This window comes from Centrocercus urophasianus, unplaced genomic scaffold (genome assembly GCF_019232065.1).
Source record: "Centrocercus urophasianus isolate 14NV4802_14NV808 unplaced genomic scaffold, USGS_Curo_1.0 seq_17, whole genome shotgun sequence".
Lineage (NCBI taxonomy): Eukaryota > Metazoa > Chordata > Aves > Galliformes > Phasianidae > Centrocercus > Centrocercus urophasianus.
The window spans coordinates 10,946,746-10,973,142 of NW_024884722.1; the positions used below are offsets into that span (position 1 = coordinate 10,946,746).

The 26,397-nt window shown below is 44.4% G+C and overlaps 1 protein-coding gene across 1 annotated transcript in view; it reads right to left on the reverse strand.

Moving 5' to 3' along the window:
- SORCS3 (sortilin related VPS10 domain containing receptor 3) overlaps positions 1-19,577 on the reverse strand; it is a 271,115-nt gene extending 251,538 nt beyond the window's left edge. Inside the window, 2 exon segments of the mRNA XM_042818330.1 lie at positions 18,980-19,078; positions 19,080-19,577. Of these exon segments, the coding sequence (XP_042674264.1) occupies positions 18,980-19,078; positions 19,080-19,577 (597 nt within the window).
- Positions 19,578-26,397: the final 6,820 nt, after the last annotated feature.

A 26,397-nucleotide genomic window follows, 5' to 3' on the forward strand; every position in this document is an offset into this window, starting at 1 on the left:
TCTTCCAGCAGTGAGAAATTACAACCCAAAGCAAATTCCTAAGAAAAAGCCATGAAGTATTCTGCTATAAAATCCTTTGACTAAAACTGAGACTTCGCAAGAAATTTTGTATTTTCTTGGAAAAAATCAATCACAGTGAGAAATACATCAGTAGGAATTCTGTAATCACTCTCCCTCTCCAAAAGATTCGTAGCTTTGGTTCCAGTTCTAGTTTTAAAATAAGTACGGCTTAACTGTTTAAATAAAAATTTTCTCATTTAATATTTGCCATAAAACTATTAAACAGTAATGTGAACTTTTTCGTAGGACTAATATTTTTTTAATATTTTTCTAGTGATGCCACCTAAAAATGAAAAATACCAGAAGTACAGTCATTTTAGATTCTATATTAATAAAACATTTTAATATCTTTTCATTGCACCTTCCTTCTTTTTTCTTCCTCTATCTAGCTGCAAAAAGAATAAAGCAATTTGGGGAAGATACTTCTGCATGAATTTTTAATATGTAGTTTCCTAACAAAATACCCATTCTACTCACTTCTACTTGCTTCTCTATGAACACCAACATCAGAGCAATGGAACCTGCCCCCACATCAGCCCAGAAATTCATTCTGCTTTATCCAGCTTCTGCCTTGCCCAAAATTCAGACCAACACTTGACTTTCTCCAGGGAAGAATGAGATCTTCCAGTGCTTTCTTGAGAGCCAAGCCAAAGATACATCAGGCTGCATACTTCTAACTCTTTACAGATGGCATTAAAACAGAATTTACTTAAGTAACATCAGGATAACAGCTCTAAAGGACAATGCTTAACTTGCAGAACAAGAGCTTGGAAGTAGCATGGATCACACCACAATGCCCCCTCACCTTTCCTCTCTGCACTTAGGGCTCGCTGGAGATGTAACATCTGAAAGTAATTGTACACCCCCAGCATCTGAACCAAATCAGACCCAGCTGGCTGCATCTTATTTAGGGGCAATCAGTAATCCATGCCAGGAAGCAGACTATTTTCCCTGTATCCATAACTTTATAGAGTAGAACAGGGAAAGACAAGCAAGAACCACTTGATTTCATCGCATTCTCAGTAACGTGCATATAAATACATATAACTAGACATCTGGAAATTCAGAAGAGATGGGTAATATCTGTGCTGAGACAATCAGCCTGTGAGAGCATTTCACAGCCTAAGACTGCAATGAAAGTGAAAGCTAAAGAAAGATGAGTCAACTCCCATTTATTTTTTCAGTAAGCAAAGCTTCACAGCAAGCCTTGGGTGGTTACAATTACATCATACCCTGTTCCAGTGATAAGCAAAATCTGTTTTATAGCAAGTGGAAGCAGGCTGCTAATGTCTGATGGCAAAACAGAAGCAGTAAGCGTCAGAACCAAGTGTTACAGATAAGCAACAGAAGTATTGCTACCAGGATGGATCGGCTACAAGTAGATAGAGGGATCAAGATGGTTATTCACTCAACGTATCATCTGTTTATATTGAAGAATTGTCACATACAACCTTCTATGCCTGTGATCCAGTTTACCTATTTATTACCATCAGTTCTCTCTGATAAACCCCTACACACAGGGGAAAGTTGTTTTATTGCAAAGCTTTAACTCTGTGCTGAAGTGTTTTTATTCACGCTGTGAAGCCGATGACAAATCCAAATATCCTCCCTTCGTAGTCATTATGGCACATATTTGTTACCATCAGAGAAACACCTCTGTGGTTAAACAGAAGCTTCAAGATTTCTCCCGTGGTAAATTTGTTGTGAAAACTCTTTTCTCTTTGAGCTTCTCAGTGAATTCTAGTGCCTCAATGTCAGCATAATCAATGGGAGCCTGGCACCTAACAAGCTTAGGAGACCATTGGCTCAGTATGGGGAAGCATTTAGCCATGCTGACCCAAAGTGAGTCACAAGACCACTCCTCCCTCAAGCATGAGAAAGCCTGGGGAATGATTGTGGCTAAGAGCATAATGCAAGCTAACAGAAGAGTGCTCGACATCCCTATGGCGAATGAGTCCTTATCTGAACTCCAGCTTCTGTAGCACTCCTAAACTCGTGCTTTGTTGTCACTCGCCACCCCAACTCCCTTCTTTCCAATTTTCCTAATTAGTCACAAGCAGAAGAGATATCTGCTTTTCCTCTTCACATATTTTCTTTGCAAGTTGAACACCTGAGGCAGATTGAAGTCAGCTTCAGCCCCCCAGTGCTTGGTTCTTACGCAGGCTGTTCAAAGCCAAGTGAATCATCAGCTGGCCCTGTAAAGCACCTGCCTCTCCTACCCCCTGCAGCATGCAACTAATTTCGCTCAAACCTCCACATGACTTGAGGGACTGCTCCTACCAGCAGCCAGGGAGCCCAGCTGAGACCCCCAGTTTCCCCATACACTGCCTTGAGGCTGAAGAGCTAATCGAGCTGCGCAAAGCCCTGGAGAAGCTAAGAGTTGTCCCTGGAGAAATGCTTGCTGTTTCCCCCTCACTGCTGGATACCCATGGATATAGAAAAAACAACAAAAACAGAGAAGGGACCTAGATAAAAAAGGACGTGGGGATGGACAGGAGCCTCTGGATGCTACAGCCTAGCACAGGCAATTTCAGGGGACCCTACTGTCCAAAATAAATATATCTGTATGTGTGTTGCTACACAGACGCTATTAGAGCTTTTACACTGCTTGATTATCTGAGAAATGCACTCACTTGTTCCAGGTGACTTCAGACACGACCAAAGCTCTTTTTGCAACTTATGGAGTCACCATAGCTTTTCCACTCTGAGATACACCGCCAGGAGTTCATCCTCAAGCTTTGCACCCTATAAAGCCCAGGATAATAAAAACACTTTTCCCTTTGCTACTTGAATCTTCTTCTAAAAGAGTTTGCAATTTACTATCAAACAGGGTGTAGATGTGTATTATGCACATCTCCAGGTGCAGACTCATGAATTAAATCTTTCAAAGTGCCTCAGGAGAGGCACAAATATTCATCAAAGACTTCCTTTCGACAGTTTCAGTTGGAAAATTAAATAAAATAGCAAAGATGCTGGGAGGAGGAAGAAAACACGCAGGTTGCCAGTAATGAAGAAGCATGCCTGCAATCTTTTCCCAGTTGCAAGAGGCATCCCAGAGAGCAAGGGGGTAGCTGGACAAGTAGATTAACTGGATACTTCCAGAGCAATAGTTTTGGACAGGAAACCTTTGCTACATTCTCATTTATTTACTTCCCTTTACTGGCACTATCTGCCCCGTAGAAAAACCAGGAGACTTCAGACAACATCTACACTAACTGAAAGGATAAGTAGAAAAACAATTTCTGAGATGAAGAGAGACCTTTACCTTCATAACACATTTGCTCCATCCTTAAAACCAAACAGATCAGGGCCTACTTGTTGGTGCAGAGACCACTTGGCACATTAAGGTCTATCTTTATCTGGCTAAATGTCCCTCCTCCCCAAGAGAAGGTGATTCCATCCACACTGCCACAAGTATCTTTGTGCCATTCTATCCCCCAATCCAGGCCTATATTTCTGGAAAAGTGTTCAATAATATGGAACACCACTGTAGTGAGGGGATACCAACTGCAAAAACAGTCCCCACACAAGGCCAAGCACAGATCAGCCAACATCCAGGAGCAATCTCAGCACTGCTGAGGAAAGCAATAAGTAAGTGGTACCACTCCCAGGTTGGGAGGTAGGTCTCATGAACTGGGTTTGCCATCATTCACAAGGCCCCCATCATGAATTGACCCAAGCAGAGTCCCTAACTTGAAGCCAAATGTCAGGCTGGTTAGAGTCTGTCCTTGATGAAGGTCCACAGAGACTGAAGTGCCCTAGACAGGTTTATTTATTTTTTTTTTTTACAAGGACCATCAAGTGATGGATGAAGAAAATTAAAAAGCCCGCTGCAGTAAAGAAAATAGCAGCAAGACAAGGGTGTTTCGCTCAAGAAGCAGTAGCCTCAGTCCTCTGCCTGGCTTTCCCACAGATCTTTCCCTTTAACTGCAATAATTCCACTGCAAGGAATTTGTGTCTGGCAAAGAGAAATAACATTTCATCCCTTTTCTACGTGTGCTTTTTTACAGAGAGCTAAGCATAGCAAAACTCTATCATCTCTCCTGCTTCCCATTTTGTCCCTCAAAGTAACAAAAATAATTTGAAAAGCTATCAAAAAGAGCAAAACAATGCCACATGTCAATCTTCAGATAAAAATAAATTTGAAGTCTGACACATAGTTCTGCAGGCACAGTAGATATTAATAATTCAACAAAATATTGTACTCATTACTATATTTTGCTACCACAACAGCACACTTTAGCAAAATTCCTCTCCAAAGCGCATTGTAACAGCCATCAACAAATAAAATGTAATTCACTACTTTAAATGTGTTGTTAAAGGGCTACATATTTCATCAGAATTAATTCATTTCAAATAATCAGTCTAGGACTCTCCTTGCAGCACCAGGACAAATCTCGAGCTCCATTTAGAAACAAAATTGTTTCAAAAAGCAAATCAGAAATTCAATTCAACTGGAATATCTTAGACTATGCCCTCCTGTCGACTGATGGGAGCACAACTACACAGGCCATAAGCATCACAGCTTTCTTATGTTGTTTACATTATATGGCAAGATTAAAATTGGAAAGATACAACTTTCAGGTTCAAATTTATTTTACTGCCTGTCAGTGGCCAACACCTATTCTCAGCAAGATGAAGAAGAACCCAAACCTCAACTGCCATTATTTGTAAACAACAGTGCTCATCCAGTTTTTCCACCAGCCAGTCTCAGAAGGCTTTGCAGGGGAGGTCAGTTCTCTCTCTGAATGGAGAAAACCAAAACACATCCAGAAACAGTTTGCCAGTGGTTAACGTAAAGGATAACAGAGGAGCTCATGTGTTTCTCCACCTGCACAAGTAGAAACAAACGCATTTGCCGAAATATGTTCTTAGATCCCAAAAATGGGACCAAGTCACCCAGATTTGATAAATCCTCTTTACTCTTGAACACAACACCTCCCAGCCCTGGAGCAATGTGCTTCCAACCAGAACTAAGAAGAGGAGGGAGATTTTGTTTTTGCCAACAGCTATTATTAGTGAAAAAACAACCAAAACCAATCACTGCCAAATGTAACTTTTACACTAGAGCCACCTTCAGATCCACAGGTAAGCATCTGCCCCACTGTCTCACAGACTGACATCAGCAAGTAACTCCCGTAATTAAGAAAAGCAACAGTCTTACTATGAGGGCCTTCATCAAATGATATTAATGCCTGTTTATAATCCATGGAGCTCACTGCTTCCATCTAACTAGAGGCTACTTTTTTTTTTTTTAAACCAGCTACATGCCGAGACACAGCATAATGCAGAAAATCAGAGTGGGTGGAGACGACTAACAACTTTTTACATTAAAACAGAAGTAAAAAGGCCAGCATATCTTAATATCTGCACTAAATTGTGGAGATATTTTTATGTGATTATGTTTCATTTAAGACATTTAAAGAAACTTTTCTATACTAAAATACTTCAAATAATTATTTTAAAAAGAGGGTGGCTTTAATTTTCATCAGAATGCACACCTATGCTTGGTCTGTCAGATCTGGGGAAGTCATCAGAATGGAGATGGGGGCCGGGGATTAAGCTCATGGTATTTGCCTTCTGTCAGCTACTCCATGCACATTCAGAAGTACCAAGCTGAGCAGCAAGTCATTGGCAAAGCTGAGTACTATATAAGCTAGATTTCAAATGCTAGATGTGCCAGACAACTGCCTGCCAGAAACAGCCATGCTACTGAGCAATGTCAAATGTGACACTGGGAATAGATGGACTTTTGGTCTTGTCCAGCACATCTGATCTTATGTTCCTGGGCACGTGTCCAAAGCCTATTAAACTTGACAGAAATGCAAAGAATTCTCTGGCTTTTAATCTGATCTTGTATGACAAGGGACAGAAACGTCTACAGATATTTAACCTGTCAAGGAAAGGAGTTAATGGGAACTCACTCTAATAAATAGACCACCTTCACTGCCCTGCCCATTTGTGCTGCAGTCATTCGACCACAAGAGCTACATCTACCTCACTGCACAGCACAATTCTTCAGAGTTTGGCTGGCTGGCTTGTTACAAACTGCCCACTCCCCGGACTTCCGTTGAGCAAGAGGGTGGGACCCCTCAAAACAACAGCCCCTTGTGAGCAGCAAACTGGGAGCACACAGTTGCCTGAAAGACTTGGAAGAATCCCATGATCATTAGGAGTTGACAGAGAACCATGGCCAGCACACAGATGTTTAAAATATATTTTCACATTTCGATTTTCATTAGAAGTAGCACAAAAAATGCGGAGACTTGGCAAGATCAACTCAGTAGTTCTCATCTTACAGCACCTAAATACCTGGTAGCCAAGGAATATCCATGTTCACATTGCAAATACATGCAACACAGGCGCATGTCAATGCACTCCAGCTGACTTGCACATACATGAATGTTCCACCATTTGATTTCCCACCAATGCAAGACAGGGAAAGTGATACCAGTTCACTCTGTAGCAATACCTTGGTCTCCCTCCCTTGAGCTACAAATGGAGTCACGGTTCTTACAATCAAGCAATACATTTCCACTGTTCTGAGCTCAGGAGAACAGAAAACAAAACTCCAGAAGAATGAAAAATTAATGACAAGAAGCAGAAGACATGCACAGAGACCTGCACTGGCAAAACAAAGGCTGAATACAGAAATACTTGCACTAGAATCCTATTGGCACTAGCATAAATCAAGCTATGTCAGTCCAATACCAGCACAGAATTGCCATGAGCGTGAGCTGAACAGCATCCCTTGAATGTATTTACTGACATCCTTTCTCTCCCTGCAACTAATGGCAGGACAGACCATTTCACTACTAGTCTAAAGCTTCTGCTTGCATGACAGCAATTTATACACCCTGGCAGGTGAGGGTGTACTATTGAGGGTGTTCAAGTATTTTGACCTAAGTAAGTAGAACAGCCTTCAGACAGCATTGTTCTGCCCAGCTCTTGTCTGAGACACCTCCAAACATCATTCAGCCATGGCACATCTAACCTGAATTGACCACATCCCAGCATTAACACACTGACTCCACATAATCACTCTCCTCCCCTCTCTCCCAGAGGGGGTTTTGACTTAGCCACAAAGCAACACAGAATCAAAATACTGCATTGGCTGCCAGTAGTACTACCTGCTTCACTCAAGAGATTTTCCCTCCCACACCACTTTCAGTGCTAATTCCTCCTGTGAGGTTTGTTGTTCTTCCCTGCTCAGGGCAAAAGCTGCCATAGCAAAAGGATGCGCAAGGAAAATGCATCCATACAAGTCAAGTACAAGGCTGACTACAGAGGGAAAGCATTTAAATAAAGAATGAACCTGAAACAACTACTCAGCTCCCCTGTAGCCAGAACTGTCTGCCAGCACAAGTTCACCACAAGGACCATCATGCGGGAGCAAAACATCTGGCTCCATGTTCAGGAAGAAGCAAAGAAAACTGACCAGCACATCATTTGATCTTATTCTTCACTATCAGAGTTAGATCCACCTCCTTCTCTCTTTTGCAAGTTTTTACTATGACATTTTCTCCCTCATCCAATTTATTTTCCATTTCCAGTAGCATTACAGGAAGCCCAAATTAAAGTGTGCATGCACACAGCTGAAAGCCATCAGAACGTGCCCTCAGAGCAACTCAGAAAGGAAGGCTTCGTCACTTGCAGCATGTCAGGTAGGAACAGTTACAAAGATAATCTTTAATTAATTAAAAGCAAGCAAGTGTAGAATTGAGCTTGGAACAAAGAGATGCAGTACAAGCAAACTGGAAAATGCTACACTGCCAGCAGTGCTGCCTTTTGATTAAAGGAACAGTTTTCAAGCAGGCTGGCAAAAAACAAAAGAGAGCAATATTAATTAAGTAAATTAAAGCCACCTCAGTGCTGATACTGTAGTTGAGTTTTAGGTTGCCTTCAAAAAGAAGCAAGGCTTCAGCTTTGGATGCAACAGATCATGTCTGTCTGTTCATGTGTTAGCTAGGGAGGAATAATTTTGGGATCTATTGATGAATTTGAACTGAATTCAACAGACGGGGAAGAAGTGTCACAGCACAGAATTCCTGTAAGTTCAATAAATATAGATCAGCTGAGTGGAGAAACAGATCCCAAAATAGTATCTGGCCTGAACCATAAGGCACCCAGTGACTGTTCTCAGAGCTGGCAGAGCTCAGGCTCATTGCTGTGCAGACCACAGCTGCCTCAGCACACCTGTAACACTCAGCCAAGCACACCAAGGGGCAGCTGTTCTCTTGTCCAATTGAGCAGCTGCAAGAGAGGTCTCAACAGAGATGAAAGAAAACACAGAGAGACAACTTCTGGAAGAGAAAATAGTTAAGAATAATAGATTGCAAGTTTCTGATGCTTAATAAAATGATCAGCCTTTTTTTTTTTTTTTTTTTTTTTCCTAATGTTTTGGAGAGCAGGCAGCTACCACAGGCCAGGTAGGCAAACATTCACTGCAGTTAGTAGAGCAGATCACCAAAAACCCTCAGCAGAAATTATAGACCAGCAAGGTACCACAATCAGACCTTCCCCTGCCATGTTTTATATCCCACACTTTTTAGAAGTTTTCTGTTTAGTGATGGCAGTAGAGCTGCCAGCCCTGGTGTCTGTATCTATGTAACACCTGATCCAGACAATTTGATTCCACAGGGCTTTCTCCTGATGTTGCTCCAACAGTTACCAAAGCACATTGGAATCAAGATTCATTCTCTCTCAAGAACAGCATGGTTATCACATCTGTTTTCATCCTCAGAGGTGAGCCATTTTTCAGGCCAGATGGCAGATCTGGTTTTCAGAGACCTCCTGTCCGAAACAGGCTTGTTTGCTTGCCTTCTCCCCTGCCACATGATGTGGGCAAGGCTTCCTGTGCATAAGGTCACTGTGCTCCTTCATTCACAGGCTCACACTCATGTTTTACATCAGCCTTTAGATACACAAACAGAAGCAGAAACCCTGTCTCAATGCAAACACAGAGCTTATGCTGGTTCAGATAGCAGTTCTGATCAGATGTAGGGTCCCAGCCACCTCTCTGTACCCCTTCCCCCCCCCTCCCCACCCCCCCCAAAATTCCTACCATAGCATTAAAGGCTATCAGTGTTCAACAAGTTAGGAACGAAGTGAAAGACACTATGGGCACCATAAAAAGGACATTATGTACAGTTCCAGCCCTCCATCTTTCAAAAGAAGACTGACATGGGAGAAATCCAGTCCAGGACCCATTCAAGGGTGCAAGAAGATTTAGTTTTAGAAGTCCTTCACCACAGGCTGGGGCAGCAACTTTTCCATATGGGTTGGGAGATGGAATACAAAGAGTGGAAAATATCTCTGAAAGGTAACAAGACCCTTGAACCTTGCATTCTAATACATTATGACAAAACACACAAGCAAATAGGCTCACAGACCCATAGATGTCCTGCCACTACCATCATCCAAAATCACAGAATCATAAAACAACTAAGGTTCCTCTTTCAGCTCTGCATTTCCAATGGAAGCCCAAATTCGTGGCTCTCACAGCCTCGCTATATCACCTTTCTTCCAGCCTGAAGGTACTACAATTAAGTACTTCAGACTGGGAAACCGTACTGGTAAAAGGGTTAGAAATGCAGAGGAAGATACTTTTAAATCACTTTCAGACAGAAATTTGCAGAGCTTTAACTTGATCAATCTGTTAATGATTTTAGTTGAGCACATTACACTTTGTTATTAATGAGAGGCCTATTCTTTCCACTCTTAGCTGCTCTTCTCACCCATTTTTCCTTTCTTTCACACCAATTCTTCTAAACAAAAAAATGCATCCACTATGTGAGCTGCATCACAGCTGAAGTAAAGCAAAACCTTTATCCTTAAGAAGCCATATCAATAAGGGATAGGAGTCAGAACTGTTGCCTTCTAGCTCTGGTTCTGACCAACACAACCAGGAGCAAGTTCCTCCTATCTCCCATGCCTCGATTTCTCCAAATAAAATTAACAGCCAACGTTACTTACCTTTCTTAGTAACCTTTGAAATGTACAGTTAAAGGAAATAGCATAAGATCTTTATGTGTGCAGTTATCACTATTATGCCATAAGCACAGGATTGGTGAGGCTTGACCATAAAGTATATGAAATCTGGAATACAGAATTTCACACACCCACCTCATATGGAAAGATTTTCTCTCCATCTTCTGGCAGAAGCAGCTCGGAATTACAGCCAGGAGGCCCTGTTTACCTGCATGGAGGTTGCTGATCACAGATATGGGGGATTTTCCAATCAGGCACAAGCAATGGCTAACAATGATCTAGAGCTCTTATTCTTTCCTCTCTGCACCCCTGAGATCCTAAAACATAGTTGATAAGAGCTAAATAATCATATTGTATAAATTCCTTTCCACTCAACACCCTTTTGCAAGGGGTATCCATATCAAGTTTCATCAACAGCCCTACATTTGAGTTAGCACCCCTTTGTAGATGGGGGAACCAAAGCAAGGGGAAGTGTACAACCCCAATGGCAAGTATACAAATCATGATGATGACCCGTGCACACACCCTGTTCTTCTCTGTCACTCTGAGGAAGCACATCTGAGCTTAGCCCATGTCTTTCTCTCAGCCTAGAAAGCCAGTAGGAGCTCTGCGCTCAAGTCCTCTGTCCCACTAACCTCACTCCCAGATGATCACAGGGGGCTCAGTGCACACTAGCAGCATCACTGACTACTAAAAACATACCAGCATCACCCACATGTTATTGACTGATGTACCGTTTGTAACAGCAGAACAGCAGTTGCTGCTAGGATCCCAAGGCCTTTCATACATTCCTGATGTAAATGATTTGCTGCTACTCAATCCCATCTCTCCCAACGCCCAAAGATCTGTTTTAGTCCAAAAGACAGAAGTAAGCACAACCTTTCTTCCTGAGATGTTAATGTTATTTTGTCCTACCGTGCAGTGGCTGGGATGGATTCCAGCCCATTCTGCTCCTCCACACTCACACAAAAGAAAAGAAGAGAAGCACTAAACACTCGGATTTGTACAACATTCTCATGCTCATCAAATTATCACACAATCATTTGAGTTGCAAGGGACCTTTAAAGGCCACCTGGTCCAACTCCTCTGCAATGAACAGGGATACCTGCAGTCTGATCTTGAGCATCTCCAGGGACAGGGCACCCACCACCTCTCTGGGCAACATGTGCCAGTGCCTCACACCACCCTTATAAAATAAAGAATAAAAAACACTTCTTCCTTATATCCAATCTAAGTCTCCCCTCTTTCAGTTTGAAACCATTTCCCCTTCTATCACAACAGATCACACTAAAGAATCTGTCCTCTTCTTTATTATAGTCCCCCTTTAGATATTGTTCCATCCCTTAGATCATCTTTGTGGCCCTTCTCTGGATGCGCTCCAACAGGTCTACGTCTCTGCTGTACAGAGGACTCCACATCTGCATTTATAGTGGAGTCTTAGAGGAAAAGACCCATCAGGATAAGCTTATCCTCCATAAATAGGGCATGGGGAAAGGGTCAATGAAAGCACCTAGCCCTCAGCAAAAGGCTCCACAGGTACAGGAGAAGAAGCAGATCAGCAGCCATCCCTGGGGGTTACTCACAGACACAAAATGGAGCACTGCATTGAGAAGGTGATGTGTACTCACTGCTGCTCACTGGCATAGCGGAGGATAATACCATCGTTCTCCCAGCCCAGCAGCACTGCTGGCACATGCTGGGGGTTGCCAGAGGCACTTGCAGAGCTCAGGGAGCTGAACTGATGAGAGATTCTGGGCTCCCACCTCCAGGAAGAAGCCTAGCAGCAATTAGAGACAACACAAAAGAGAGATGGTACAGCTACAAGGCAGGGAAAGATGTTCACCATGGCCGAGTGCTCACTAAGATTATTTTGCCATCGCAGAGGGAACCCCGGACAGCAGGAGTTTCACAGAGTCAATGACTCCAAGCAGGTTTTCATATCAATATTTCAGCAGCGCCTGTCTTTCCAGTGTGGATTTCCCAGGCCCGGCTCCCCTCCCCACCTGCTGCAGTATTTTCCTTCCTTTAGCAAATGCCCACACTCCCTCTAGTGCCCAGCTCTGCTTCTCACACAGCAGCAACCCAGCACCTACAGCCTGCACCCTAGGGGACCCAAATCATGCAGGAGTTAATTAAAAGTGCTGCTATTTTGGGCACGGAGACCATGTAGCACTCTGCAGATCCACCTGGGCAGTGTTTGAATCATATATCCAAATGCTAAGAGGAGAAAACAGCACGATGGCCCCAGCATTAGAGACCCTGCATGAATAGGAGCCAGCTTTGCCACTCATTTCAGTGGGAGACCAATCAGCTCCCCTTCAAGACTGAGAGGGAGGAAAGAAAGAGTTCTGATTATTCGGCATCAACCTTTTCTGATTTTCATTGTGTGCTGGGACTCAGCTGGCCACGAGGGCTGGGACTGACCTTAACATTTCTACAGCAGTTTATTGATCAAATACGTTTGAAACATACAGTCATCCTCTTCAAACACCCAGCAAACTATTTGCTTCCCTCAGTCTCACAACAGCCTAGAAATTCAGGAAAGGAAATACTGCCACACCTTCCTTTTGCAAAGGAAATGATGCTGCAATTTTCTCTGGATGTTGAGGAGAAGTAGGGATTTGGGAACTATTCGCTTTGAGCTTTTACAGAGAGTTTAAGCAAACCAAGAAGTTTGTAGGCACAGTGTTCACATCAGCAAAGCAGTATTTTCCAAAGAAGGGGAAGGAAGCTCATCTTCCCACAATCTTGCAGCTGTAACCCAAGCAGCAGTACTTAGGTTTACACTAAGGATCCAACCAAATATATTTTGCTGCTTTGGAGAACTTCTGCAATACAGAATTAAATACTGCACAAGCAACATGTTATTTAATTTATGCTCTTGATTAGAGGCAGGCCAGACTCCACACCTTCAAACATAGATTCTCACTCTTGAACAGACCCCAGTGAAGCTCAAGTCCTAAATCCATAGCTGATGAGTTTTTTTGCCATTGCCCTGGAACCAATCCCAACCATGAGCTCAGGTTTAGCCTTCAATCTTGAAAAGAGATCATTGATTCGGGTAAGCACATACTGTTCTGTGTTCCATCTACAGAGATTCAGGGAGCTGAAGGAGCATGACACTGTGGTATGACAAGTAAATTCTCGACTGTTTGCTACACCAGTTCCTAGCGTCCTTTAGTACAACCAACATTAAAGACCTTTGCACTTAAGCTGTGTTTTACCCCTCAAATAACACTGCTTCCATATTTTTTTCTAAAATCTCTACCACAAATCCAGCTATAAAATCAGAAATTCTCAGAAAGTTTCATATTCCTGTAGCTCTGCATGTTAGAAAAATATTTGCCTTATCACAACTCTCTTTTGGGAGAAGTTTCTCTGCCCTACCATTAGTTCTCTATTCAAACTCATTTTCAAAATACTGCTGTCTAATTGGATGAATGTTTTCCATTTTTAAAGAAGTGAATAAAGAAATGTAGCTGTACATGTAGTTGTGCCTGTTCGCACTCAAATCACTGTGAAAGCTTAGCCACCAATGTAAGACTTTATCTCTGAGTCTAATTATTGAAGCCTGAAAGGATACTGCTATGAGAATACCAACAACTGCTGCTTTTGGAGCAGTTTGGAGAATCAGCCAACTTCACAAGGCACACAGGCAACAACATGGCCCAACTAGGCATAAACCTGACTTGACAATGAAGCCAGCCTGGAGAGAAATAGCCCAAAGAATCCTTTCCAGATGCCCTTCTCCCTCTCTACTGACTCAACACAGTCATAAAGCAATTGCACCATGAGAGTTTCATTTCTATTTCTCCATCTTTCCCACTGGAATATTAATTTAAAATGGATTGCCAAAGTCCTGTACAATAGCTTTAGTGGCAAACTTCATTACTGCAGAAATGGAAATGAATCAAGACATTGTGACACAGCTGGTGTCCCTTCAGTATCAACAAGACCTCAACATAAGCAAAAGCCATTAGAGGAGAAAAATCAGTCTAGAATAGCAATTAAAATATATACCAAATTCAGTGAAATTAATATGATTGCTCTACCACTATCTTAAAATTTAGGAGTAAACGTTTTAGACTGGAATCCAATTGGACTACTGCAGCAGTTACCCATGGCTGACAACTAACTGCAGCATTCCCTGCCTAAAGATTCATTTTCTCCCCTTCATCCTTTCCAAGCACAGCAATCCATTTGGAATTGCAAATGTTGCCCACCTCCTTCTGCCCATTGTGCACTGCATTGTTAGGCATCTTAATGAAAAACTACCTGGCAGGCAGCAAGGCCATCAACCTCCCCAGCTTGTAATTCACCATGGGAGTGAGTAATGTCTCAGCATCAAACCACCAGTACATTAGCAGATCACACCAGAACACTGCCAACAGCATTCAGAAGAATCATTCCCAGAAAAGACAGGCTTCACTTGGACAATTTGCCTTACACTGCCAGCCCTCAGAACTAGCATAAGGTAAAGCAAAAGGATCTCTGGTGGCAGGAGAAAAAGAAACACAGAACCCTGTTCAGGACAGGTCTATCACCATCAGATCATGTCTGAGTCTTAAAAGCCATGTGGCTTGCAGCACCACTTTCTTTGAGACTGAACTCTTTCTCAGTGTCCACTTGGACATATTCTGATTATATGCTCTCCTATCAATAAGATAAGCTTCATATTTCTAATTCTACTATAGGTACCAGTTGGCTACTACAGTATTATTAGCCACCTCTTCACCAAACTCCTCTGCCTAAGACTTCTCATATTCCCAGTCTTGGAGTGAATCTCATAATCGTACTAATACTAGAAATGACAGCAGTAGGCTGGCATGATAAAACAAGACCCTGTACAGCCATTTGCCAGCTCTAATCCTATCTTCCCCAACTTCCAGAGCCTGGATCATACTATAAGCATCAGTACAACTGCTACACATGCCTTAGGCAAATGTCCTTTCTTTTTGTGGCATTCTAGCACATATTCTCATCTTTCAGTCTGAATTTTGGCCTGAAGTTGTTACTAGAAAGAAAGGAAATGCATACTGAGATGGGTGAAGCACACTGTGGTCGTAAACTGAGGCCACTCATTGGAAAATGGACTGAAAATATCTTCTAGAGGTTGAAAGAAAACTAAAAATGTGTATCTTTGCTTCTTACATAGAACAGATCAAAACACTGAACTTGCAGGGCTTCCATCAAAAAAGCATAGACAATTAAATACTTCCTACAAACAGTTACATTCATCAGAGTGATAACTCTGAAACCTAATGACAACTGGTGTCCTGGTGCACCATTTCACTAAGGATCACATCAACAGGGCAATCTGAGTGTTTTATCCATTTCTTCTCATTGAAATCACTTTAAAAAAAAATTATTGTCAAGAAACAAGATTTAAAGCTGTAACAACATTAAAAAAGTGATGCTGCTTATTTTTGTGGGTCCTTATCTTAGGTATATGTGAGGGAAAAAGGAAAAAAAGATAATCTGAGAAATCAGATTATCTTCACAGGAAGGTTGGAGGGAGCATCTGGTGAGCAGAACAAGGAAAAATTTCATGCAATAACACAACCACTTAGGGAGAGGGAAAAAAAGTAAAGAGGATACAACTGCTCACTGAATGGCACATTGGTACTCTGTGCAGAGTGGAAAGGTTTTTAAACAGAATGGCTTGCAGATCTTCTGAAAATAATGCTAGCTTGCACTAAAAATTCTCCTTTTTTTCAGAAAGGCCATAACAAGAAAACATTTTATCTGATCTACAGCAGGTCCCTCAAGAGCTTCAGCAACCTCTCTCAATAAATGCTTCTATAGGACAGATTGATTCTTAAGTGTAAGTCACCTTTTTCTTATATCAAACCCAGAGAATTAAGCCAAGTGCAGCTCCTGAGATAGCAGTCAGAGAACACAAACCTCATTTCTATGCTGAACATTTTTTTTGCATTTTCCTAGTAATTACCACCTGAAGATCTTCAGGTATTGTACAAAACAAAATTCTGCTCCACAACACCACTTTGTGGAGGTAAGCAGTACTATTCTCATTTAACATGGAAGAGGAGATTCAGCTGGGTTAATTGTCTTTTCTAAGGTCACAAAGAAAGCTTGTGGGCAGGACAAAGCAGAGAGCCCAAATTCCCCAATCTCACCAGGTTTCTGCCTCTATTCTAATCCTGACCTCACTATCTGCAAAGGGAGAAAACAAAAGTTGGTTGCCTGGAAGGGATTATTTTTTTTAATATGTTTAATATGTTAAATTAAGATTTGAGCAAGAGGAGACGGAGAGGAAAAAGAGGGGGAGTTGCTCTTAATGTAACAGTAAAATACTTGCAGGAGGTTCTAAATATTATGGGTAACAGAACATACAGCAGCTACAAATATCTCCCTCTATAGTGTCTGTACATGTATACATCCCAGTAAAAAGAAAAAAAGCAAATACTTTTTTATAACGATCATTCCCTCTTCTTTCCAAATCCATCCAGTCTTAGGAAACCCCCACTGCCACTGCTTGATTTGAAATGTACTGCTTCATGACATGAAATGTGATTGATCATGTTTTTAATAAATCATAAACCAAAAAGCCTCAGTTATGAACTCTCTTCAAGTAACAGGAAACTGGTAAAAGCAATCCATTTGCATGTTTTCTGTTTCAGTAGCCTAAAAGCAGTAACAAGCAGATCTCCTACGTGCTCTACTAGATTATCGAGCACAGTCACGAGACATGAATTAATCTTCTGGCCATTCTCAAGCCAGCTTCGAGCTACTTTATATCTGCTATGAACTAAGAAAGCATATGCTTTCTTAGCATATCTTAGAGTGAGAGATAGGGAACAGAAGTGGCTAGAACAGAGGTCACACTAGCTCCTTGCGTGACCTTGGGCAAAGTGATTGACCTCCCCACGCCACAGCCAACCCAACAGTTAAACTAGGAAAAAACTGGGCTGCAGCAGAAAGTCAGGCACCACCGTCAGCCTTCTCTGATAATAAATGAAAGGGCTCAGCTTCAAGCATTTAACTGTCCCTCTGGAGTCATATGATACACTGCTTTAAAAAAATAAAATCCAATTAATCATTGAATGAAGTGTGTGCTCTCCAAAAGACAGGAGTGAAAAGTCTCCCAGTGCCAAACTCCACTCCAGAAAAAATCATGAGAAGCAACGCTATTATTTCTTAACGTGCATCTTTTTCCTTCCCACAGACACCACACTGGCAGCAAACACCAGTCATTTCCTTATGCTTTTGAGTCAGAAGCTTTCAGTGCGTGGTACCTTGAGGTGCAAAATCTTAATGGAAAGTCGTGAACAATCAAAAAGTTTGCCTTTATCACTTATGCCTTCTCTGTCATCTGGAATTAAAGAATAAATGAAGCTAGTAATTAAAATGGCATATTTCTATGAAAGAAGCAGAAGAAGGTGCGGGGATTTTATGAAATCATTTTCTTGTATCTTTGAAAAAATAACTTTTTTTTTCTTCCCCCCACAAATGCCTATAGAATGAGTTTTCTCTATTACTTTAATCAGAAATACTCTCAACTATCAGAATCCAGGCTGGGAGGGGATGAGGGAGCTTCTTTTGCTCAACACCTTTGATTCAGCACTGAAATGAAACAAAAGAGAGGACATGTAGGTTGTTTTCTTTATTTCATGCCACATTATATTAAAAATAAATAATCCCAGAGACAAGTGTAGTGCTAAAATATACCATGAGGCTGTTTTCTCTTGGATGTTTGCTTTCATCTTTAATGAGAGTGGAATTCATGTCTGGCAAACACAACTGCCTTTAAAAATTGGTTAAATCAAAGTAACATCTACATTGCTGTCAGCATTATTGCCTCAGAAATAATAAATAGAGAAAAACTTCCAGTCAAAAAATGTAAGGAGGTGGTTGAATGGCACATTATTAAGCTGTGGCTGATGCAGAGATAGATAGGCAGATAGACAGATCATTTGCTTTTTAATGACTAATCAATCTCATGAGGGATATATCTGAAAATCCAGCTGATCTGTTCTGTGCCTCTAATTGCTTTATGCACATTTCCAATAGCAGCAAAACAATAAAAGAGGCATTTTCAAGGCAGCAAGGAGCTACAGTAATCAGAATAATGGGAATATTGTCACCAGGCATAAAGGTTTCCAGGAGCCCTTAAGACTGTGCCTGCTCACAGATTTTGGAAATAGCATTTGTGGTATCAGCTTAAAAGAAAATGTAAGTTCTGTCCCCATCCACCTGCCGGGTGTTACAGCATAGGGTGTGAGGGAGGGCCCTGCACTACCATGGCACTGCGGGTTTGGGGATGCCCCCCCCCCAGCAGCCCCACAAACTTTCAGGGTTGTGGCAGCTCCTTCCTATCACTGACTTCAGGGAAAAGGCATGAGATGCCAGGGATTTTTCACAAACTTTCCCCTGTGCTCACACTACCTGTCTCCTCTAGGAATCCCTCAGCATGCTGAGGAGCTTTCCACCCCTTAATGAATTAATGGGATCCGTCTTGTCGCCAGCACGCAGAGCTGTGAACGGGAGGGCTTCTCCATCACCACTGCCCATCACTCACCCCCCGGCACAGAGGCAGCGAAGCGTGCCAAGGTGTACATCACATAGGAAGAGGCAGAGCGTGAGGACCAGGCTGTGCGGCACACGGGACGGGGGCAGAGCCGGGGGTCTTCCTAAGCAAGGAAGGGAGCGGGCTCTGGCACCTGGGGGCGCTCGGGCCGTCGTAACCCCGCAGAGCACAGCTGCGCAGGGTGCGGGGTGGGGGTGCCTCTTGCTTTTTTTCCCCAGCAAAACTTTTCTCTTTTGCATGGGGCGATCGCTACGCGTCCGATTCCCATTTGCCCTAAAAGCAAGACACCCGTTTAGCTCCCTCTTCTGCCGCACCCGAAGGGGCGAGCGCAGCCCCATCCCTCCCCTCCTGTCCCACCCGAAGCGATGTGGTGGTACTCACGCTGCTGTTGTGCCCGGACCAGTGCACCATAGCTTGGTTGTGCGCAGCATCCCCGGTGAGCGCGAAGGTAGTGCTGCCCAGCCGGAGCTCCTCAGCCCCCCCGCAGCCGCGCCGCTCTCCCCTCCTCCGGCGGAGCGCGGGGCTGAGCCCTGGTGCTGCGCTGCCCCTCGGTCGCGGGCACTCCGCGACCGCCGCCCTCCGCCGGGCGCCCTTCGCTGCTCCTCCTGCTTCGTGGGGCTGCCGAACCCCGGCTCCCGGCCGCTCCGCCGCCCGCCCCAACTGAAAGGAACTCCGCACCCCGCGGCCCCGGGCGGCCCCCCGGTTCCCCAGCCGGCAGCGGTTCCGCAGTCGCCACCTCCCCGGTGGAACTCCGCGCACGGCCGCCCGGCCAGCTCCGTAATCCCCGCGGCGCTGGCGGCGGTGGCTGTCGCTGTTCCTGCCTAAGGCGAGACGAGGAGGACGGCCAGGAGGGCGATGGAGACGAGCAGGATCTGCAAGTTATTTCGGCGCCGGTGCAACACCAGGAGAGAAGTAAGAGCCATGTCCAGGCGAGGAAAACGGTGTGGCAGGTCGGAAAGCAGTTAGTCCCCTTCTCCATGCCTTTGCGGAGCGAGTCGGGGGGCTCCGAGAGGAAGGGGGGCGAGCCGCTGCGTTTAGGGTGTTTTTTTTTTTTTTTTTTTTTCCCTAAGGAGAAAGGGGCTGGCTTTTAATTATAATAATAATAATTTGCAGAAGGTCCTTCTTTCTTTCGCTCTCCTTCTTTCTCTTCCCCCTTTCTCAGCCTCTGAGACGCTGACCAGAGGGGGGGGGGAGAGGAAAAAAAAAAAAAAAAGAAAGAAGAAAGAAAAAAAAAAAAAAAGAAAAAGAAGGGAAAAAGAAACAAATCCCTTTCTCCCCGGTAGTTGGATGCTGTTCCGTACTGTTGGTGGAATTTTTTTTTTTTTTTTTTCAAAAGTGCTTTTCAGTGAAACTGTTCACGTTCAAGGATTTGATCAAGTGAGAGGGTAACACCACACTGGGGGAGGAGCCCCGAGCCCTGCCAAGCGCCGCTGAAATCCAGCGCCGAGTCACAGCCGCGCCGCCGGGGGCCGGGAGCGGGGCCGGGGGCGGGAGCATCACCCAGCCCTGTCCTCCTGATTCGGTGCGTGTGCTGCTGCCGAGACAAAGCAGCCGTCCTTCACTGTTTTTCTCCGAACGTCTATTTACACACGCGCGTATTTACAGCATTGTAGGCATTCCTCACCCTGTGTTTATCTCTGTACGTGGGCGGAGGCTGGGATGAGTAACTCCTCGCTGACTCTCGCCGTGGAGCAGCGCGCTCAGCCCCGCAGCAGCCCCGCTCCGCCGCCTGCTCCGACAGCGTGGATGCGGCCGTCCCTAGCGGCGCTCCCCGGCCGTGTGCGTGGGCACCGGCGGGGCAGGGAGAGCGGCGGCACGTATTTGGGGTCACCAAGAAAGGGCCGGGTCTGCAGGCAGCTCACTGGAGCGTCGTCTCGGGACTGTGTCGGGAAAAGGAGGGAGGATGATGGATCTCCTCAGCTCACGGTAGTGCAGCGCTGCCTCTCCCGGCGCAGCATTTCTCCCAGCAGGACTCGTGCGTTGTGCTGGCGGAGCCCGAGGAGCCTCCACAGCCTCAGCCCCCAGACGAGGTGTGAGTAATCGCACGGTACGCTGGGGCAGGCTGCCTCCTCCCACGGCTGCCGCGCGTTCCCCGCCTCCGGGGGTCACCTCGTCAGAGCCACGCGTGTCCGTGCCTCGTCCCTGCGGAGCGGTTCACTGCAGCAGCGTGGCAGCGCTTTGCCTTCAGATCAAACCCACTGTCAACCTCCTACCACTCCTTGCCTTCTCCTTTTGAAAAGTGTCAATAACTCACGATCTGTTCAGCTTCCCACTCACTGCATCAGCCATCCCCACCGCTCAACAGTTTTCCCCCTCCTAACATGAGTCTCCCAGCCTGCCAGGGAGTGAAGGGACAGAGCATGGATGGGTGACTGCTTCGGTAGCTCTGGGGAGAGTGGGGGGGGGGGGAGGAGGGGTCCTTATTACTGGAGGCCGGTGCCCAGCGTTAGCTGCACGCCTTGGGCTGGGCTGGGAGAAGAGTGAGTGAAGAAGGCCCGGAGTGCTGGGTGGTTGGAAGAGCTGCAAATCGTAATGCGGAGAGGGGAAAGTGGGAGGGAGGGGTTTTGAAGCAAATCACCCACTCCCAATTCAATGGATGTTATTTCTGGCTTGGAATGGGCTTTTCAAATTGTGCTGCCAAAATGTTTAGGAGATGGCATTTTGTTTGTGTGGGAGCAGTGACGTGGGCCTAAGCCCATCCACAAGCACCCACACAATTTGCACACCAGGGGCTGGAGCTGTGCTGCGTGGCCCCCAAGACTGCACTCTGCAACTATAGGGAAAGGAATGACATAGTACAGGGAGGGGAAAGAATGACAGTTCTGTTACCAGGTTGAATACTGCAAGAACCGTGTCCCCCACTGAGCACATAGCATCCACCCCCTGCATCCCACCCCTGGATCTTGCTGTCACTGTCCCCTGCAAAGGGATGAGCTGCCCAGCAAATGCCGTCCTCCTACAGTGGGGCTGCTGCTGCAACACACAGCCATTGTCCCCAAGTTATGGTTAAAGTTTCTCCAGTCCCTCTGGGCCCAGCAGCAGTTCAGCATTGTTCCTGAACGTCTCTGGATGGTGATCCAGAACCATTGCCACCGCAGAGCTGCCATGGGGATAGTAAGAGCACTGCTTAGCTACTGTGCAGCCCACTCAGCAATGTATATCTTCTCAGCTTTGCTGGACACTGTTTAAGATGCAGTTTTTGTTCCTACCTGGGTCAGCCACTCATTTGTGCAGCAGCATCTCCATAATCCAAAGCTACTGATGCCAAAACAGGACTAGTGGACATATCTTCTTTGCCAAATCTTACCAATGCAAGTCATTACTTTGTGTCCACCACATCACTCTGTCACCATAAGAGCCCAGCAGTGCAGCACATAGAGCAGAATGCCATGAACATTCTGGGTGATGTGCTCACCAACGCTTACTTTAGGGCAGTGCTTCTGCTGGCCTGATAGCAGCTGTCTGCTACCCTGCAGACTGCAGAGCAGCTGCTTGCAGCTAATATCACCCCCATCTCATGCCCTGTCAGCAAGATTACCCCAGGCTCTCATTTCTGAGGCAGATACCTGGGCAGGTGTTTCTAAAAAAGATGCTGAAACCCCATCATCTGAGCCTGTTTATCACTGTTTGATAGTGAGGCACGGCTCAAATCCCACTGATGATGTAGGACTGTCTATCAAAACGTGCTCCTCCGGAACCTTTGGTCCTTGGAGGAGGCCTCTGTGCCAAGGCAAGAAGCAGCACTGCTCTCTAATCCTTTCCCTACTCTGGAAGACAAAGGTAACGTGAGCAACACCCCCATCTCCTGCACGATCCGCGAACTGCGTGCCCATCACCAGCACACAGAAAAGGGGATTTTCCCACTTGTGCCAGAATATCAGTTTTGTTTCCAAACATGGCCTCTTTTATGGCAGGGTGTCAGGGAGGAAGCCATCTGACAACCCTCAATTTGCACAGTCTATCTCCAAGAACAGAAATGGATTTCTCCAACACAGTATCCATTACAGGCTGTTTTAATCCCTGCTCTAATCCATTACAATCTGCTTTAATCCCTACCCAGATGCAAACATCCATTCAAAGAAGCAGGGGTCGGTGTTATATTCGGTTAGACCATGTTGGTTTTTAATTGATGTGAGGCAACCATATGCCATAACATCCGGCAACACATTAGATTTCCAAGTAAGCAAGAAATTAAATGTTCTGGAAGGCAAATTGTGGCACAAATGTAAAGTAGCAGAAATGCCTAAAACCAACTGGGAGTTGGGTTCAATTAAGGAAAGAGAAACAATTGGGAAAGTTATGTTTGTTCAGAGGGGATAATTTGGATGGAAGAAGTTTAATGATACTATCTAAAGTAAAAAGCAAATAGAGCCTGGCTATTATTTCATGCCAAACCTTTCTAAAAGCAGCATTGATCATTTGAGGTTTTCATTGATGTTTTGGGGTTTTTTTCCCCCCCTATTTTGGAACTTTCATTTGAAGAAAAAAATAACAAAACCAAAGATTTAATTCCATCAATACATATCCAATAACCTCAGCATCAGTACCTGCACTGCTGGCTATAGACCTACTCCCCCGCACTCCAATCCACTCTGGTTCACCCAGCACTGCCCATCTCTGTTCCATGCCCCTCTCCTCCTGCAGAACTGCATGCACCCTGTCACCATCGCCCCACAGAAGTGCTGAATGGGAGCTGCAGCCCTTCCTACTGGAACCAGAAAGAAAGGAGTGGGGAGAAAAGATCATGAGAGGAAAATTGAGGGATGCAAACAAAAAGTAATGTCTCATCTACACTGCATTCTCTTCACTCCCCTAAATGTCTCCCGCACTACTCAAGCTCTCCCAAGGAAGGAAATCTCACACGTACTAAGAGAAAAATCAATGCTTGCTTCAGTTAACTTTAACCCATTTATTATGTGTGAATCTGGGTACTAGAAAACAAGGCAGCTCTGTAATAATGCTTTCTTGTGTACTAAGGAAAGGCCTGAATCCAACTATGCAAAAATCATTAAAAGCTGAAGCATCCCTATATTCTCAGACTGAAGATCACCTGCACTCAGTGCCTCCACCATTCCATAGAACAGCTTAGGTTGGAGGGGACCTCAAAATTCATCAAGCTCCAATCCCCTGCTATAGATCATGGCCCACCTCAAACCTGGACTTGGATACCTCCTGGGGTGGGGCACCCACAACCTCTCTGGACAGTCTGTTCTGCTACTATACAACTACACTCAGTAACGGATAGATTTTTCAGCCCATCAGGGTGTGCAGCAGACAGTTTACTTCCAAAGTACAACAGGACTAAAGAAGGGAGTCTTTAGGACACAACATATATGTGTGAAAGAAGTGCTCATTCCACTGTCTTCACCCACTACCAGCATAGCTCAAAAGCTGCTCAACCTGCAGAGCACAGATGAAGCACTCAGCAGCCCGCAGAGAAAGGCAGAGTTGTTCTGGACTCCGGGAAGATTCTGCAGATTTTGGGTCATGTTCCTTCTAAATGTTGGGTTCTGGTTTTGGTCCTAAAGCCAAGACAAGAAAATCCCATTCTGCTGATAATTTTCATCATCATAAAACGTCAAAAAGCTGATCGGGAAAAGTGCACAGATTTGCAGTATACATAAAGATCAGTTGTGCACCCATACCTTCACTGTGCTGAATGCACTGCATACTGCAGATCACATACATTCCTGTCTTGGAAACCCCACTCAGAAATACAAGATCCTGTCTCTCAGATTTCAAATTACCCCAGACCACAGTAAGATCCTACATTTTCAGAAGCATTTGCCAAGGTTTTGAAAGCATGCTCCTCAGTATTACTTAGAAGGTATTAGGTCAGGACATTCAAACTTGCATTCTCTCTTTGTCTCCTGAATTCAAAGAGCCCCTCTGAAAAGCTGGGTCCAACTGTGCCATGTATAAAGAAGAGAGGCATAATCATAGCTTAGGATGTTATAATATCCATGAACACGCTGTGATATCCCTTGGAGAAAATCTGATTAAAAACATGGAATGTAACTAATATTGACCTGGTCATTGATTCAGAAGGCATAAATGACTCTAATCTCCCTCTCCCAAGGTGTGCCTCTCATTTACAGGTTCCATGCAGAAGAGCAGTCCTTGTATTAGCAGCTTTGTGCACCTCTTGTCATATTCTCATTTCTGGTTGTTAATGAAACTTTGCGCCCATGATTGTTTAGAGGTGGTTTTGCCTCCAAGAAGCACATTACAAATGCTGCTTTGCTATGCAAAAAGGATGTTAGTGAACTTGAAACCTTCCCTCTGTTCTGCTCTTTCGCTACGGAATAGTGGGACCCGGAAAGGTTCAGTCTTCTCTTCTGAAGGAGAGGAACTGTGGCTGCTGTGACTGCAGGTGCATGAGGCTCTTTGAAGAGGGTGTTAAGCACAAATAAATCTTTGAAAGAAGAAACCAGAATCAACCGCACTCAAACCAAAGCAAAGTGCAACGTGTGAGTCACAGCTAAAACAGTAGAATAAGAGTTGGTTAGAAGGAAAGGGAAAGATGTGAAACTGGCCAATGAAAGACAAACTGTACTCTAGACTCAAGATTTTCCTCCCCACCCTGCATTGTGCTCGAAGTTCTGTTGCTAGAGCGGAGTTCTCTTTTAGAGACAATGACTGTCTTGTTGTTAAGATAACTGTTACGATCCAAAGAATACAAAAGTGACAACCCCAACAACCATGAAGGGGTAACCAGCCCTTCAAGTCTTCATAAAGATACAAAATTCACACAACACAAACCTCAGCTAAGGAATGCACCACTGACTGGAGATGATTGTGTAGTCTCTAAGCATTTGGATGCAGAACAGTGCTGGCTCCCAGGACAAGTAGACAAGGTAGTCCTCTGCATTCCCAGCTGATTTACTTCCTCACCTTGTTCAGGGAAGAAGGCCAAGAAGAGACATTTACATTTGTGAAAACCAGGCCTGATCTAATAGAGCACAAGCAGAAAATTCAGTTTAAAGGTTTCATGACAGGATCACTCTATTATTTCCACCATGCCATGGCACCTGTGGCAAGCACCAACACTGCTCAGATGGGAAAGTTCAATGAAGGAAGGATTCCAGCAGTCTTTTGGCAGGGTTTAGTAGCCTCAAACAAGTAGGGACACCAAACATCAGCCACATTCAGGTCCCCACAGGCTACCATGAAAAGAAATAGAAAGAAGCTGTAAATCCACCCGGATGGAAACTTTACAAGATAGACTCCAGCCAATCAGATACTGTACAAGGAGATGTTTAAGAAAACACTGTACTACCAAAATAAGACTGAAATAAGAAATGAGAGAAAAATGACACACCTGCCTTTTCCCACCCTGTAGAGCTCATACTAGAAGAACGGAGCTGGTCTGCTAGTGACACAGAAACTCTGCAACTAAGACTTTGCTCTCACCCCAGGTACTTTTCCATTTTATTTCCTCTTCTAGACAAATCTTTCCCTCTTTCTCTCCCATAGAAAGCTTGAGATAGACTTAGAAAGGAAAGGAGTTGTTTCTGTTGCTTCTTCTCAAGTTAAATCCAAAGAGTTTTGTGTGTGTGTGCGTGTGCGTGCACAAAGGCACAATTTTCTTTGCTACCTAGAGAGAAACAAGTCTGGCAGGATCCTCAGCTTTGATGGTGGGACTTCACAGGAAGATGTTCAACCTGCCACAGCTTGGTGTTGTTTTTTCTCCCACAGTAAAAAATACCTTTTAAGATTTTTACCTATGGCTATTTTTTCCCTCCCTCTTAAGAACCACCCCAAAAAAGAGAAAAGTTGAACTACATCACTGAGGAAAG